At 37.6% G+C, this 16,290-nt stretch overlaps 3 protein-coding genes across 3 annotated transcripts in view; all 3 read right to left on the bottom strand.

The window, feature by feature from the left end:
* LOC129731601 (uncharacterized) overlaps window positions 1-16,290 on the bottom strand; it is a 148,023-nt gene that overhangs the window by 20,107 nt on the left and 111,626 nt on the right. The window contains exon 6 of the mRNA XM_055691715.1: window positions 3,335-4,101. Within this exon, the coding sequence (XP_055547690.1) occupies window positions 3,335-4,101 (767 nt within the window). The remainder of the gene's footprint in view (window positions 1-3,334; window positions 4,102-16,290) is intronic.
* On the bottom strand, window positions 6,275-7,005 carry LOC129731609 (uncharacterized). The gene is made up of 2 exons (XM_055691729.1): window positions 6,932-7,005; window positions 6,275-6,875 (listed from the first exon to the last, which is right to left on the bottom strand). Exons 1-2 carry the CDS (start codon window positions 6,974-6,976, stop codon window positions 6,309-6,311), a joined length of 612 nt encoding a protein of 203 aa, XP_055547704.1. The 5' UTR covers window positions 6,977-7,005; the 3' UTR covers window positions 6,275-6,308.
* Window positions 9,453-10,212, bottom strand: LOC129731608 (uncharacterized). Its single transcript, XM_055691728.1, has 2 exons — window positions 10,134-10,212; window positions 9,453-10,075 (listed from the first exon to the last, which is right to left on the bottom strand). The coding sequence occupies exons 1-2, from the start codon at window positions 10,176-10,178 to the stop codon at window positions 9,509-9,511; spliced, it is 612 nt and encodes a 203-aa protein (XP_055547703.1). The 5' UTR covers window positions 10,179-10,212; the 3' UTR covers window positions 9,453-9,508.

Below are 16,290 nucleotides of genomic sequence, written 5' to 3'. Positions count from 1 at the left end.
CTACAAGAAAATGGTATACCCCAAGGTTCAGTGCTATCCCCTACTCTTTTCCTCATTTGTATGCAGTCTCTTTTTGAAATCATCCCTAACAACATCCATATCTTTGTTTTTGCCGATGATATTTTGTTACTTTCCTTCAACCCTTTCAAATCCTTAGCCCGTAATAGACTACAATCTGCGGTTAACACCGTAGCTCATTGGGCTGATGAAATAGGTTTTACCATCTCTCCCGAAAAATCCCAGCTGCTTCACATTAGTTCCAATAGAAAAGGTATAAGTAAGCTTCGAGATATTAAACTTAATCAAGTAATTATCCCCAGTAAACCAACTCTCAAAATTCTTGGTGTATATCTTGATAGACGTCTCAATTTTAAAGAACATGCTAATGCTGTTAGAAAAGATACCATAAATAAAATGCGGGTCATCAAGATAATTGGATCTCGATCCTATGCCCATAGGTCCACTATGCTCAAACTTGTAAATGCTTGGCTGCTTCCTAAAATCTTCTATGGAGTTGGACTCTACAGTAGAGGAGGTGAATCAGTATTAGGAAGACTCCTTCCGCTGTACAATCGCGCCATTCGTTCTACTTCAGGTGCTTTCATCACTAGCCCTACATCTGCTATCATGGCAGAATGTGGTCAACTGCCTTTCAAATACTATCTTCTTTTTTGCCTTGTCAGGAAATCCATTCGATGGTTGAGCATTACCGGTCAAAGCGACGTTCCCCTGGTAAATAGAACTTTACAACTTTTCCAATCTACAACCCGCTCTAATCTTCCACCGATTGCTATATTACCTAGAACTAAAAACCGACCTTGGAACCAACCCTCCCCTTCCATAGACCTCTCTATTCTCAACACTTTAAAAGCAGGTTACACTCCTTCCATAGTTCAACAGCACTTCCATCAATTAGTTTCCGACAAATATCAGAACTACCACCACATATATACTGACGGATCTGTAGCCGACGGCAAGGTTGGTTATGGTATATTTTCGGAATCCTTAAACTTGAATATAAGTTCCTCTCTCCCCTCTATCTCTAGCATCTACAGTGCCGAGGCCTTCGCCCTAATGAAAGCCTCCGAAATATCCCTAGACCCCAATAAAAAAACTGTCATATTCAGCGATTCAGCCAGTTGCCTGCAGACTTTAAATTCTGATTCATCCTCCCATCCTTGGCTAACTAAAACTGAACTAACGTCCATTAGTAATAAAGTGACTCTCTGCTGGGTTCCCGGACACTCTGGAATTAATGGCAATGAAGTTGCTGACAAGCTTGCCGGTTCAGGTCGAGAAAAACCGGTTGATTTACTTCCTCTCCCCACTATTGATGTCTCAAGATGGGCTAGAAACAGAATAAGGGACTCTTGGGATATCGAATGGTTTAAAAACACTTCATGTAGTCTAAGAAGGTTCAAACTGTCAACTCTTTGTTGGCCCGACAATAAAATCCCGGCTGTATTTTAACCCGCTTACGTATTGGCCACACACGCCTTACCCACAGTTATAGACTAGATAAAACTAATCCCCCTAATTGTATTACTTGTGGCTCCCCCCTTACCATACACCATATCATAACTGACTGTAGAGCTTTTGATACCGAACGATTTAACAACAACATTCCCAATACTTTGGAAGAAGCTTTGTCACTGCCTAACGAAAAAAACTTAATAAAATACCTTAAAGACACTGACCTTTATAAAAAAATATAGATATAAAGATTTTTTTTATAAAAAGATATAGATATTAAGATTTTTTTTATATAAAAAGATATAGATATTAAGATTTTTTGTGATAAACTAAAAATGTAAATTTGTGTAAGGAGGTGAATGACTCCTATGTTAAAACCTCAATAAAATCAATAATAATAATAATACTAGCTACATTCATTAGTCGGAAGGTGAGCTGGATGGACCGTCCACAACGTTGACAGCAGCAGCAGCAGATATCAGCACTCAGCGGTAACAGAATATATCAGCGGGTTGCGCCTATGGCTGCCTTCAAATTAAACAAATCACTTGCCCTGTGGTTGGTCATCACGTCTCAGGTCTCTGCCTGAGAACGAAAGCCAACGCGAGCGATCGGGCGAGATTTTTACCGTACATCAGCCGGCACTTCCTCTAATGGATAAGTTGGATCATTTTGTTCATAAGAATATTACTGTCAGTAATATTTTGAGGACAAATAAAACACTTAATTTGAAGAGTTAATAGTTTTGGGTACCAGTAGCAGTATGGTAACAGCCTCAGCGGTAGGTGCAGCCGGTACTTCCATGAGGCGGATGTTATAAGGAAGTAAATGGAAGCGGCATGGCGAAACAGTTCGGGTGTGCTTAGACGCGCGTCATTTTTCGTTGTTGATATTATTCCCCACATGAAACGAAGCGCTTTCGTACGATAGCGGCGGTATTAGCGGTAGATGCATTTGCCAACACTTACTCCAGTAAAGCCGTGTCTAATTTTCAATGTGAAAACACCTTTCTATTCTGTTGGCCGTGCACATTAGGCCTCTGCCAGGCTAAACGCGAAAAGCGGCGTGAACCGTTTCGCCCGGCCGTAGGTTAATGTGCAGCCGTAGCAGTGTAAAAGTATTCTACTTCAACCTCGCGCTCGTGGCTTTGCACACAAGCCTCCTGTGATTTTTTGACTAAGTCTTTCACTCAATAAACACTTTTTCGACGTTTTTGGTTCCCAACTCACGTTAATTCGATTTGTTTTTAATAAGCGCAATATCGCGTAAAAAACCGCGGTAATTAAAAAATCCGCGTAAAAAAATCTTAAAAATCCGCGTAAAAAACCCTGATTGTATTCGTAAACGGTCAAACAATTGAAATTAAATGGATTTCAAATGGCTCATGGATAATACTAGTAGCACAGACTAACAGACATTACACTGAAATCTAGCTCCATTGCCAGATCTCTCATCTCCAGTCGCATAACATAGTCTAGGGCGCTATCATGCAATCTAATACATATTTTGTGATTCTCAATTTGCCACCTGCACGTCGAAATACAAAACGCAGCGCGAACAGTGCATGGTGCTAATATCACTAACGTAACATTTCGAACCATTCGAACGATGATTTTATTGAAAATTTGTTCAAAGTGTTATGTCTGTTAGTCTGTGCTTGTAGTGTGCATTCATTGGATATCCATTTTTAAATGTATAAAGCCGAAAAAGACAAAAATGATAGTGCATTGTATCATTAGTAATTTTCTTGATCAAATGGAATAATTTCAAATTTGAATTCATACGAATACCGTAAACCATATCTCAAAATTCCATTCACAATCTTCCTTCGAACAAAAAAAAAAAAAACATGCCTGCTCACCTGATATATTTCCTGTGGCTTCTCTTATCCGATTCGTCATAATCGTCATCGTCATTGTCATCATTGTCCTCCTCCTCATCATCGCCATCATTAAAGTCATAGTTCACTGGATAACCGTTGCTACCTGCCGGTTCTTTTTCACTGATTTCCTTTAAAACAGCATCTTGCATCTTTTTAAATGTTCTGTTGTTGAAGTTAAATCCATCTTCGTCCTCGCTTTTGTTTGAAAATCTGACGATACCTTCGATTTCATTCGACCCTACATCCGGATATTTTACTGTACTCTTTTTGCCTTCCACACCACCGGCCATCATCATAGTGGTCAGAGGCGTGGAAGGCCCCGATCCTGTCTTCAAAGTGGCACGACCCTCATTCACCATGCCGGTAACTGTGACTGCAGTTGAATGTACACTTACATCTAGATATGTTTGCTTTTGACTAGTAGTGCTCACTGACCCCGTACCTATGGTTGGGGAAATCAATTCTATCATATTTACAGTGGTTTTACCAACGTTATCGGCTATCGTTAAGGACGGGTCTAGATTGCTCTCGTACACGTCGACATCCTTGGCGGGCTGTGGAAGGACCACGATGTCCAGCGTTTCCGAAAACTGTGCGCTGTCGTTCCTAGAGCGACCAGGGATGATTTCGTTCTCCGAGTCATCAATCACTTCGATGTCTTTTTTAAAATAGTACTCATTGCCGACTTGTTTTATGTCTTCCACTTCGTCCAGATCGCTGGGAAGTATTTTCAGCACGCGAAAGTCCTACGGAGATAAACGAGATGGAATTGCTTGTTAATATGCCGTGGTTGATGCAAGAAATAAAAACAACTTTAATGACTTAGTAGCTACGCTGAAAAATTTGGTTGACCTGTAACTCAATGCATCGCATTTGCATTTTGCTTCTGCTTCATTTTCAAAAAAAAAGTAAAATAACACTAGGCTAAATTCTTGAGCAATAAAACTTGAGAAGGAAAAGTGTTAGACTTTTGCGTTACACAACAAAGCTCACTGTAATTCTACTCGGTTTTTTTGATTGATTTCTTATCTCCATTATATCGAATGCAACCGATTTTGGATCTGTTTTTGCGTTAGAGGCGATTTTGGTTTCAAAACAAAAAGATGGCCAAAATATATGGCCAAATATATGAAAACTTTTATAGATGAACAAGGTGAAGCGAGCTTTCACAAATACAAAAGCTCTTTTTGTAACTCAGAAAACGCAGAGAACTTCTTAAAATTCCAAAATAAAAGATTGAACAATTTTCCTACTTTGATTTCTTTGTTACTGTTGATTTGTTTGAATTCATTTGCCAGTAAATTTTGCGGACTTAGATTTATTTTCGATGGAGCCGAAAGAGGTTTTTGTTTTAATGCTTTTCGGAATTTCGGAACTCTGATAGAAATATGTTTATTATTATTAGTTTCTCATGCGCTTTCTAATGAATAGGCCACAATCTTTATAAGAACCAAAAAAGTTCGATTCATCCAAGCCTAAGAAAAAACGCCATCTTTTCATGACCCAAAAATAACATGTGACTTTATGCGACCACGGTGGGTTCGAAATGAAATACGGAGCCAAAAATATGTCATATCCAAACCCAGTTCAATAGCATAGGCGCGTCTAAGGCCCTAATTTATCGCTCTTATTTCTAACATCTTGTAAACAAACCTTCCAGAGCTGGCAAAAATGTGTGGTTAGACCTAGCAATACTCAGAGGGAGAGATATGCGAAGAGAATGTTGTGAGCCAAACGAACCTGTCAAAATCCTAGCCAAACGAACAAGAAAGATAACACATTGGAAGGTATTGCAATCAGGTACAAATAGGCTGACCAGACGTACCGTTTTGAACGGGACAGTACCGTTTTTTCGACTGTTTTTAACCGTCCCGTCTTTTTGCCATTTTGTACCGTTTTCGGATACTCCTTGAAAAAATCTTTTAAAAATAGAGCTTTGCATTGAAATTTTTCTAAATGGAAACTTATTCCAAGCAGCCAGGATTTTCTAATATTAGTGAGTACGTTTTGATCTTTCCTGACAGTACCGCACCACTGGAAGGACATCTCCTATCGTGAATTGATGAAAAAGTCGCGATTGAAAGTTGATTTGTTAGTCAAAATCTCGATCATCATGTGACGAATTTCAGGAACTCATTGCAAAAAATCACACTCTTTAGGATCGGGCAAGTTCATCAAAGAAATGAATAATTGTTTGTATGCTTTGATTGGTAAAAATTTTCAAAAATCAATTTTATCATGTGTCCCGTTTTTGATCCCATTTGTCCCGTTTTAATCCCGAGAAAATCTGGTCAGCCTAGCGAAGAATCTTCGTGCGAACCAATTTTTCTCTAAATTACCATTTAGAGTACGTGCAAACCGCGGACCACCATCTTCCGAGTTCCGCTGCTTAGGACCATCCCACAGAGAATTTTTGTTGAGATAAACTGTATCCAAATAGCATCCTTTTACCCTCGAAATCTTCTTCGGTGTCTTTTGGGCGAGCAACAAAACCGTAAACCTTCTTTGGCGTTCATTTTCTCAAATTTGCAATGAAATAGTTCCGTTCGCTTGAAAGTTTATGTAACCAAATACACTGTCAACCAACAGTTTTTTATTGGTTAAGAAAAAAACCTTAATATTAACTCTTTTCATTTATTATTCGGAAATAGTAAGAGACTTTCCTTTCAATTTTGTTGCTGCAGATAAGTAATTTATTGCGGGGATAAAATTTGTTCAAGATACAATGTCGAACCATAAGATGGGTTAACACATACACCTTGCTTAGTAAATTTTGGAACAAACATTCGCTCTTTTTATGTTGAATAATTTTAGTCAAACGTTTTCAGATGATACATACAGATACAGTGAGAAAAAAAAACACCAAAAAATTACTGACCAATACATAGGACGTGAAAAGTATTATATTATAAACAAAGATTAATTATCAACGAACTTTATTCGACAACCATTTTTATCCGAAAATAGACGAAAACAAATTACCAAAGAAACTGCCAACATCCGTAATTACTGTACCAATTGTGCTACCCGTGTTTGTCACCGTGTTCCCGATGATGGTAGCCAAAGTAGTCGAAACGTTTTTCACTGCAGCATCCACCGTTTCTGTTATGTTGTTCAAGTTGGCTACGAAGGTACTGTTTGCCGCGGCTGTATTGTTAGCAACAGCACTTAAGGTAGCATTCAATTGTTGAACCAATGTTTGCAGATTAACAACGGCGTTATGCAGTTGCGTTTGCAAAGCCGTCGAAATATTGGTCAGAGTGGTATTAGCCACAGTCGCCAGTGTAGTTTGAACGTTGAACAGGGTTGTGTTGGCGTTTTTGAGAGCCGTTTTCAAAACGGTTCCTGCATTTTTGCTAACATTCGCAAAAATACCTGATATCGCCGTTATAGTACTGTTAACCTGTACCTGAACGCTACTCAGGACGTTCGTGAAAGTAGTAATGAACGCGTTAAACAAATTTCCGAACAACGACACGATTCCAGAGAAAAACTGCGGTTTGGGAGCAGCCAGCGAAACCTTCAAGAGTAGTCATAAGTTAGACAGATGTAAGTTTTGGCAAGAATATTACCTACTGCTAGGAAACAGAAGCACACCGCGAAAAATAGTGTCAGTTTCATTGCTAAGATGTTTCTTGTTCTTATAGAATTCTGGTTAAACTGATGCCTTACTTAAAGTAGCACCCGTTTTATAATGGTGAATTTTCAAGAGCATACCCAGGTCAAATGCTTAACAAATGGTCGATTGTTACGCAGTTACGTTACGCAGAAGATCTGATTATTCAGTTGGAGTTTGAAAGACTGATCGATATGCTTGCTTATGAAAGGAAGCACTCATAGCTCGAAAATAGAATTTTTCTCGTATTTTATATTTTTAAGAATCTATCGGTCTGCAAGTTTCGCAGTTTCAAGGCTTGACAATGGTAATCCTTTGTTGTTAGAATGTTCGTTTATAATCATTTTTATACGCTTGATTAAATATATTACATTTATGATCTCATGTGTTTTTTTTTATAAAAAAAACATCAGAAAAAAACTGATAATAACATTGGTAGACACAGGTTTTGCCCTAGAGCTCAAACTACAAAAAATGGGAGATTATAGGTTTTTAACCATTTCCGTGAATTTTTATGCCCCTTATGGAGCTTACTTTTCCAGAGACTTAAATGAGTTTTCCCATAAGCCAACGTAGAAGCGACGAAACCGGAGAGTAATTAGTCTGCCGCACTGTGACGCCCTTCTGCATACACTAGGGGCACTTAAATTCTCAAGAATGGTTAAAATAGCTATTATCTTTTTAGGGCAACTATTTTGAGCTTTAGGACAACATTTTTTTCGCTTCTATCGATCAATGTAATGTTGAATACGATTGAAATTTCTCAATTTTATACCTGCGTTTCTTTGACCCGGAAAATTAGTCTTCGATTGCTTTTCTTACATAGGGTAAGCAACGGATTAACTTTTGAATTTGAATCAATATTGACAATTACAATGAAGGAAATGAAAACTCTCTTTAACTATCTGTTCCAAAAATATATGTAATCTCCTTCATCACAACAAACGTAAAACCCTACCAAACTGTAGTCGTTGTCTGGCCGCTAGAGAAAATTCACTGCAAACCAGTTGCAAACTGTTTCAATTTTAGATACCTAAATACGTTCAGGTTGATTAAAATAGTCCTCCTCGGAACTTGATTATTGTAAAAGTTTGTTGAATCAAGTCATAATCTGAAGAAAAGTACTGAAAGAGAGAAAGGGTAAGCGGGGTAAGGCCGCCCCCTTAAGCAATTCAGTTTATAGAAAAAAAAGTTGCGGCTTCAATTTCATTTTTTCTTTGCCAAGAGACTCTTCTATTCAATACCCGCATCTAAAAAAATAGAACTAAAATATTTTCGTTTATTTTCCAGCTTTTTTAGCGATTTTAAAAATGCATTGAAAATTTGCAGATCTCTTTCATGCGGGGTAAACCCGCCCACCAGCGGGGTAAGATCGCCCATCATTTGTTGTGGACAACAAATGATTTTAGAGCCAAAACGGTTGATTTTTTTGGTATTGTGTCTTTGGCAAAGTTGTAGATGGTATTTTTTTTCTCATAAAAAAAATATACACTGTAAAAAATCTGAAAAATTTTTTAACTCTTTTTATTTTTTAACTATTTAAGTTCAAATCAATGCAATGTTTAGGTACCTTTTTCTGGTTTTCACAACAAATACATTTTTCAAAAATGCGGTTTTTCGAGATATTCAATTCTGCCTTTACGTCATACCGATCAAACAAACCGTCCTGGCTATACAATTATTTTTGCTCATTAATACAACTTTTACACAAGTTTACTTCTTTCAAAAATTAGTCTTGTTAAAAAAATATTATTAGAAAAGTCGATTAACATCGTTGTCTTATGTGGCTTGAAATCGCTGTACTGATCCTATCAATATTCCCTTTGTAGTGTCGCGGCATTTGGGTCTTGAAGTAAATCAACAAACAGTTGTATACGTGGCGGTTCTACCCCATCTATAGTGGGCGGCCTTACCCCCAGTGGAACATTTTCATATTTCACCGAAAAAGCAGTCAAAATTACAAGATTACTCACGGCTTTCGATATTTCCGAAAGAAGACAGATTCAGGCAACCGATTAAACGTGTATTTACAAACGAAACAATAGACTTTTAGACAATAAAGCCTTAAATCCCGTTGCCGCAAAACACTAGCGCATTGACCGGTTGCCAGCTGAAATGTTGATTTTGATTATTTCTGTGACCGTTCGCGCACTATCAAAGCAGAAAGGGGTGCAAAATGTTATGTTACTATATTGTAACATGTCTATTAAGGAAATTTTTCAATTATTATATAACTTGGTAGTGAAACTACGGTGGGCGGTCTTACCCCGCAGGGCGGTCTTACCCTGTTTACCCCTACTTTTGCTTGTATATCACCTTGCACATTTCGAGTATTTCGGCTTAATGCATAGATAGCTGCATAAGCTGCCTGAAATTGGTTTCCCACCCTATATTACGCTTTTAAAGTTAGGACAGACGTGATATCGTAAATAGGGAATTGATAAAAATTTCTCGTAACGTATCAATAACAAAAATCATGTATTTGATGCAGTCACCCGATACAATTTATTACTGTTTCATTAGATTATCTTTGTCAATTAACCAAAAATAGACCCAAGCAGTCCCCCGATGCCGCCAATAATAGTGCCAGCCGTTATTCCGGCGTTTGCTACGGTAGTACCGACAATGATAGCCAATGTATCAGTAACATTCTGTACAGCAGCATGAACCGCCGTGGTGAGATTCTGCACGCTAGCCACGAAGGTGCTGTTGGCTGCCGTACTATTGTGAGCGGCGTTAGCCAACGTTGCATTTAGTTTCAAGATAAGTGCCTGCAGGTTGCCGACAACAGTTTGGAGTCGTGCTTGCAACGCAGATGAAATGTTAGTCAGAGCAGTATTGGCCAGGTTGTTCAGCGTGGTCGAGGCTATGATCAGCGCATTGTTGGCGTTCTGGAGAGCAGTGCTCAAACCAGTGTTCAGAGCAGTTCCGGCATTTCTACTGATATTGGCAATGATGCCAGCCAGTGTAGTGATCGTGCTGTCAACTTGGGTTTGTACGTTGCCGAGAAGGGAGGTGAACGTTGTAATGAACGCATTGATAAGATTACCAAACAATGAGAGAACTCCAGACAGAAGTTGAGGTTGTGGCGCTGCTAGTGAAACCTTAGAAAAAAATTCGGGTTAAACATTGTCAGTTACATTTGCAAAAAAAAAATCTTACAGCCAGAACACAGAAACACAGTCCAAAGAATAGTGCGAATTTCATTTTGAAATTAAGCTTCTCCTGTTTTTCGCCGTGAACTGATAACCTTGGTTCTGTTGCTCAGCGTATTTATATGATTTAACATATGCGCCAATTTTTTGTAACAATAATTTGCACCTAATGTGTAACCAATGATCGGGAAACGTATTTATTCAAGTGTTTTTTGCACACGTATCCACGAGGTGCGTAAATGGACATTGCTGACAAAGAGAGGATTATTCCTTGAATGTTTCAGTTATCGTGGTTGTACTAACAATACAATACAAACGTTTTAGCCAGAGTGGAAAATTTCATGTGATGCTATAAGGTGATTAAAAATAAAAAGCGTATTATGAAGAGTGCATTTTAATAAAAAACACTCTATAAAGTACGATTGAAACAGGATACGAACGTCATTGCTTTTCAACGAATAGATAATATTTATTTTTAACAAATAACCATCAGCGCAACTGACGATGGATGAGTTTTCCAAACTGTAGTGGCTCCTACTTTTAATTTTTATGAGTGTGATGGAAAACTAAGCATTTTTACAAATATGGGGTGGTGGGGGGCTGAAATTTTTTAATTTTTAGGAGTGTGATGGAAAACTAAGCATTTTTACAAATATGTCAAATAAATTTTTATTTTGGGAGATGAAAAATAGCAAAGTTTAGAAGACAAATGCATTTCTGAATGGCTGATAACTTAGTAGGAGAATTAAAAATTCGGGAAAAATTGAGAAAAAAGTTCGAACGAAAATGTAAGAGATAGAAACATGATGTCTTCGGCAAAGTTTCTTGGTTTGAGATAACCTAGAACATTGTCGAAGACACCTTGCGTCTATCTCAATCTGATTAAAAAATAAATTTTCTTTCTCACTCATTGGTGGATTAATCACTCATCATTCTACATTAAAAGATGCATTTTCGAATATCCTGAAACTTATCCAAGCATACGTTATGGCTATAATCAACATTTGAATCACTATTTAATTAATCGCACAAACGACGAGATTTAGTGGCAGTTTTGTACAAATGCGTGGTTTTCCATCACATGTAAAACTGGCAATATATCACGGTGTATAGAGTGGCGTAATCTCAGAGGCGTATAGCGGCCGCAAATAGGGCCTTCTCCAGATTATGTAGGGTCCTGCAACTTGTACAAAACTAGCACTTTATGAAACACTGATTCTCTCGGTGGCCATGAAGCAAATACACTAAAAGAGGATGATCGGCAAGCTCACAAATCCACTAGACTATATACAAATCGGCGGATATAGTTAAGCGGAGGAACGATCAACAAAAACTATATTTAGCAGGAATCCCGATAGAAGCTGTCGACTCCGGCCGGGGTAGACCCAGCACTCATTCGATATATGCTATCGACAAGAATTACCGCATAATAGGTATTACAGGCGATTGTAGGACAGAAGCCCAAGACCAAGTTACATGGCGACGAACTCTGCATTCGTCATTGGATCGATAATCGGTCTCTCGCCGTAAAAATGAAGCAAAGTAAAGTAAGTGATCAGTCAACAAAAACATAATATTTCAATCGAAACATATAAACATGCAGCTCTGACTAAACCGATCGTCGTGAAATTTTGTATATAGGGGTTTTAGGGGCCGAGACAGGTGACTAAGATAGTTCGAGATACCTCCCTCTTCTGGAAGGGAGGGGTCCCATACAAATGAAACACAAATTCATGCACATCTCGAGAACTAATCAAGCAAATGAAACCAAATTTGGCATGTGGATGTTTTCAGGAGTGACAAATATGTCCATATTGGTTTGACACCCTTCCCTTTTCTGGAAGGGAGGGGTTCCATACAAATAAAACACAAATTGCTGCACATCTCAAGAACTAACCAAGTGAATGAAACCAAATTTGGCAAGTGGATGTTTTAGGGGTAACAAATATATCCATAATGGTTTGACACTGCTCCCTATTCTATAAGGGGGGGGGGGGTCCCATACAAATTAAACATAAATTTCGCACAGCTCGAGAACCAATCAACCAAATAGAACCAAATTTGACATGTAAATGTTTTTATAGGTAACAAATATGTCCATAATAATTCGACACCCCTACCTCTTATGTGAGGGAGGGGTTCCAAACTAATGGAACACAAATTTCTGCACATCTCGAGAACGAACCAAATTTGGCAGGTGAATATTTTTAGGGGTAACAAACATGTCCATAATGTTTCGACACCCCTCTTTCTTCTGGAAGGGAGGGGTTCCACACAAATTTCTGCACATCTCGAGAAATGATCAAAACAAAATTCGATATGTTGAGGTTTTTGAGAGCAAGAGAAATTTTCGATTCCAGACGCCATTATTAAATTTAAGATGAAAACTACCGGTTTCTATCCGGAAAACATCTCCAAATACTATTTTGAAATCCAAGATGGCGACTTCCGGTTTTAGAAAAACAGCGGGATATGACCAAATACCACTCAATATGGGTATTTCCGAAATCGTGATGATGCACTAAGGCCACAAATCGACCTCAGACAACATTTTTAATTGTAAGATGGCGACTTCCGGTGTCTGGAAAATAGCCGAAAATGACCAAATACTACCCAATATGGGAGTTTCTTTAACCAGAATGACGCTCAGAGTTCAGAAATTGTCTCCAAATACCATTTTAAAGTCCAAGATGGCGACTTCCGGTTTCTAAAAAACAGCGGAAAATGACCAAATACCACTTTATATGGGTGATTCAGGAATCGTAATGATGCACTGAAGTCACAAATCGACCTCAGACAACATTTAGATTTGTGAGATGGTAACTTCCGGTGTCTGGAAAAAAGCCAAAAACCAGAATGATGCACAGAAGCTAAAAATCGGTCAGAGACACCATTTTGAATTCAAAAATGGCGGCTTCCGGTGTCTGAAAAACAGCCTAAAGTGGCCAAATACCACCCAATATGAGTATCTCCGGAACCAGAATGATGCAAGGAACTGAAAATTGACCTCAGGCGTCATTATGAATTGGCAACTTCCGGTTTCTGAAAAACAGCCAAAAATGGCCGATTTCGATCCAATATGAGATTCTTTGGAACCAGCTAGAATCGACCACAGACCACATTTTGAATTCTAAAATGGTGACTTTCGGTTTCTGGAAAACAGCCGAAAATGACCAAATAACACCCAATATGAGTGTTTCTTTAACCAGAATGACGCCCAGGGGCCAGAAATTGTCTCAAAATGCCATTTTCTAATTAAAATCAAAATTAAAGATGGCGACTTCTGGTTTCTGAAAAATAGCCTAAAGTGACCAAATACCACCCAATATGAGTGTTTCTTTCACCAGAATGATGCAAGGAGCTAAAAATTGACCGCAGACACCATTTTGAATTGTAAGATGGCAACTTCTGGGAAACAGCTGAAAATAACCGGATACTACTACATATGGATATTGCCGTCATTGAAATAATGTATAAAAGCCAAGTATTGACCCTGGACACCATTTTAAATTCAAAAATGGCCACTTTCAGTTGCTGGAAAATAACTGAATACCACTCAATATGAGTATTTCCGGAATAGAGGTGATGTACAAAAGCCAAAAGTCGAGGATGTTGTCATTCCGATAAAACCAATCTTTTCAAACGATATAAACAAATCGTAAGGAATCAATGAATTTGGAATATTTAAAATTAGTACATCGAACACAAAAATAGGCGGGACGAAGTTTGCCGGGTCAGCTAGTATTAAATAAAAATGTCACCCTTGTCTCATGGGGGTCCCCATCCTGGGGGGCCGGCCCTCACACTGCGCCAGTGAACCAGACGATATCGAATGGAAGCAATAATAAAGAGCTTCACCTTAAAGTGCTCTTCAGAAAATCAGGAACACACTTCCTGTTTCTGTCCAAAATCATTATAACCAACTTAATCATACCGGGTTATACGTTCTAAATTTTTGTCAATTTTTCGGAGATATTTGTATTAGTATTAGGGCCATTAGGACAATTTATTTTATGTCTGTTGGAAATAGTAAATAAATAAATAAAGAACGGGTGACAACAACTTGGAATATTTTTCGAGGCTTTTTTACTCTACAACAAACATGCTCAAAGAGTAATGAGAGTATGTATATGAAAGCTCTCTCTCCTCTTTATGCCAGTATTTTTGGTTTTGTTTATGCATGCCCAGTTCTGTTCAAAATGGCGTCCAAACAAGAAGCATTCCGCAAGCGCATTGTACAGTTCGCTATGAACTGTTTAACAATTTTGGCAAAAAGTTCCCGGTAAACCATTTTGAAAGCGAAAATCTTCCGGTTTCGACTGTGTCAAATCAAACCCTCGGTGAATGTTTGAACAAAATTTTAATTTAATTTCTTCAAAAACACCATACCGATGAAAAATATGTGTTTTAGCCAGATAAAATATCATCACAAACGTTCCTGAACAACCACTCGATTATATTTGTACACCTAATACGCAACCCAACGATTCTACCTCAATCTTGTCCAATCGAAAATTTTTTGGGATTTTGATTTCCTCGGGTGCAAAAATAACTGAAGATCAACAGAGTGCTAATGCATTTGAAATGTGGACTTGAAAGTTGTACAACGCTCTTGTTCCGGCATCATAAAGAAGCTTCGTCGGTAGGACGGTAAAGAACCTCTCTCAAATGTTCGATTTTTTTTTTATTCATAATTATAGATAGCAGAAATTATTATAGCAGAAGAGAAAATTCCAAATTTTTAGTTGTCTCCCGTTAAAAATACAACAATTTCAAATAAATACTCTTGAGTAATCTTTAAAGTTATGTTTTCAAATATGTTTAAACTATTCTCAGTAGCTGAATTGACTGTCGTTTCATAAAGAGAACTTGATTTCAGAACGTGAAATTAAAATAAACTCGTTGGACAAATTATTTAGGTAAGCCCTATTAAAGTTTAAAAGACAGATTTCTCATGCAAATTTAATAGAAATCTTCAGTAAAACCTCCATAAATGCTTATAAATCTTGATTTTATTTGCAACACATATCACTTTGAAGACCGTTTTAGAAGCTATGTTTCGGCCACGTTGACCATCAGACGGTGGCTAACCAGCTTGTGGATGACCATAATAAAGCAACAATAAAAAAATTTGGTCATCAGGATTGTAATAAATTTTAAACATGTACAAAATCTCATCGTGCGATGCCTCAAATCACTATAAAGCAGCAAATAGTGTCTGAGTAAGCTCAATTCGTGTAGTATGCATATGATATTTCAATTTTCCGCACAGAGACCGTTGCTTTTAATGTTACCGTAAACTGGGGTGACTTTGATCACTTTTTTGATTGTATCTCAAATATTTTCAGAATATACCGAAAACAATATTATTCGATATTTTTAAAATAAGTACTGGCATGCATTGAAAAAGATTCAGTCACAACTTTAAAAGTTTAACAACATTTTTGCTGTTTTTAAATATGCTCTAAAAATTTTACACCAATCATCATTCCGGGGTGACTTTGATCACTTCATTATTTTGATGAATTTGGTGTAACACTTTGCTACTTTCACTAAATTGAACAGCCTTAAACGGCTTAAACGAGTTTATAAATATGGAAAGCAATTTGGGGGCCATTCACATTCTACGTGAACAGTTTATAATGGCGAATGTACGAGATTCATACAAATTTTTTAGAATATATATGAATTGTTATCCACTGAGAGAGAAGGTGGTCTAAAATCATCAAAAACTAGTCCACGAGGAATATGACTTATGAAATTGGCCAAATTTGCATGTTACTTCACGTCTTGGGTTTTTGTTAAACAGAAATATAAAATACGCTGTGGAGAATATTGGGACTCAACATTGCCTTCGAGGAAAAACTTGCAAAAATAACAATAAAATGTATTGTTATAATATTTGTTCATCTTAAGAACTAATCTGGGAACAAAATAAAAAAACTTTACGTATTGCAACTTGTTGTTTTGAATCTGCTTGAACCGATTGTTTGTATGCAACAAAAATCGCCAAAAATACACTTTATTTTCACTTTATATTTTAGCATGAAAAACATTCTTGGAATAGCAGGAAATGCATGAGTAGTAGCAATGCAAACATATATCCACGCATTCAGTGAAGATTACGACAAGTCCCAAGCACTACGAGCGCTTTTTTACCACAT

Source organism: Wyeomyia smithii, chromosome 3 (assembly GCF_029784165.1).
Source record: "Wyeomyia smithii strain HCP4-BCI-WySm-NY-G18 chromosome 3, ASM2978416v1, whole genome shotgun sequence".
Lineage (NCBI taxonomy): Eukaryota > Metazoa > Arthropoda > Insecta > Diptera > Culicidae > Wyeomyia > Wyeomyia smithii.
Note: the sequence above shows the minus strand (reverse complement) of the source record. Positions and strands in the feature narration are given on the sequence as shown.

Excerpts from the sequence above, each read along its gene's own strand:
- LOC129731609 (XM_055691729.1), bottom strand. The coding sequence starts at position 6,976 with ATGAAACTGACACTATTTTTCGCGGTGTGCTTCTGTTTCCTAGCA. Across the intron at positions 6,876-6,931 it reads TGTGCTTCTGTTTCCTAGCA|GTTTCGCTGGCTGCTCCCAA; the intron begins GTAGGTAATATT and ends CTACTCTTGAAG.
- LOC129731608 (XM_055691728.1), bottom strand. The coding sequence starts at position 10,178 with ATGAAATTCGCACTATTCTTTGGACTGTGTTTCTGTGTTCTGGCT. Across the intron at positions 10,076-10,133 it reads TGTGTTTCTGTGTTCTGGCT|GTTTCACTAGCAGCGCCACA; the intron begins GTAAGATTTTTT and ends TTTTTTTCTAAG.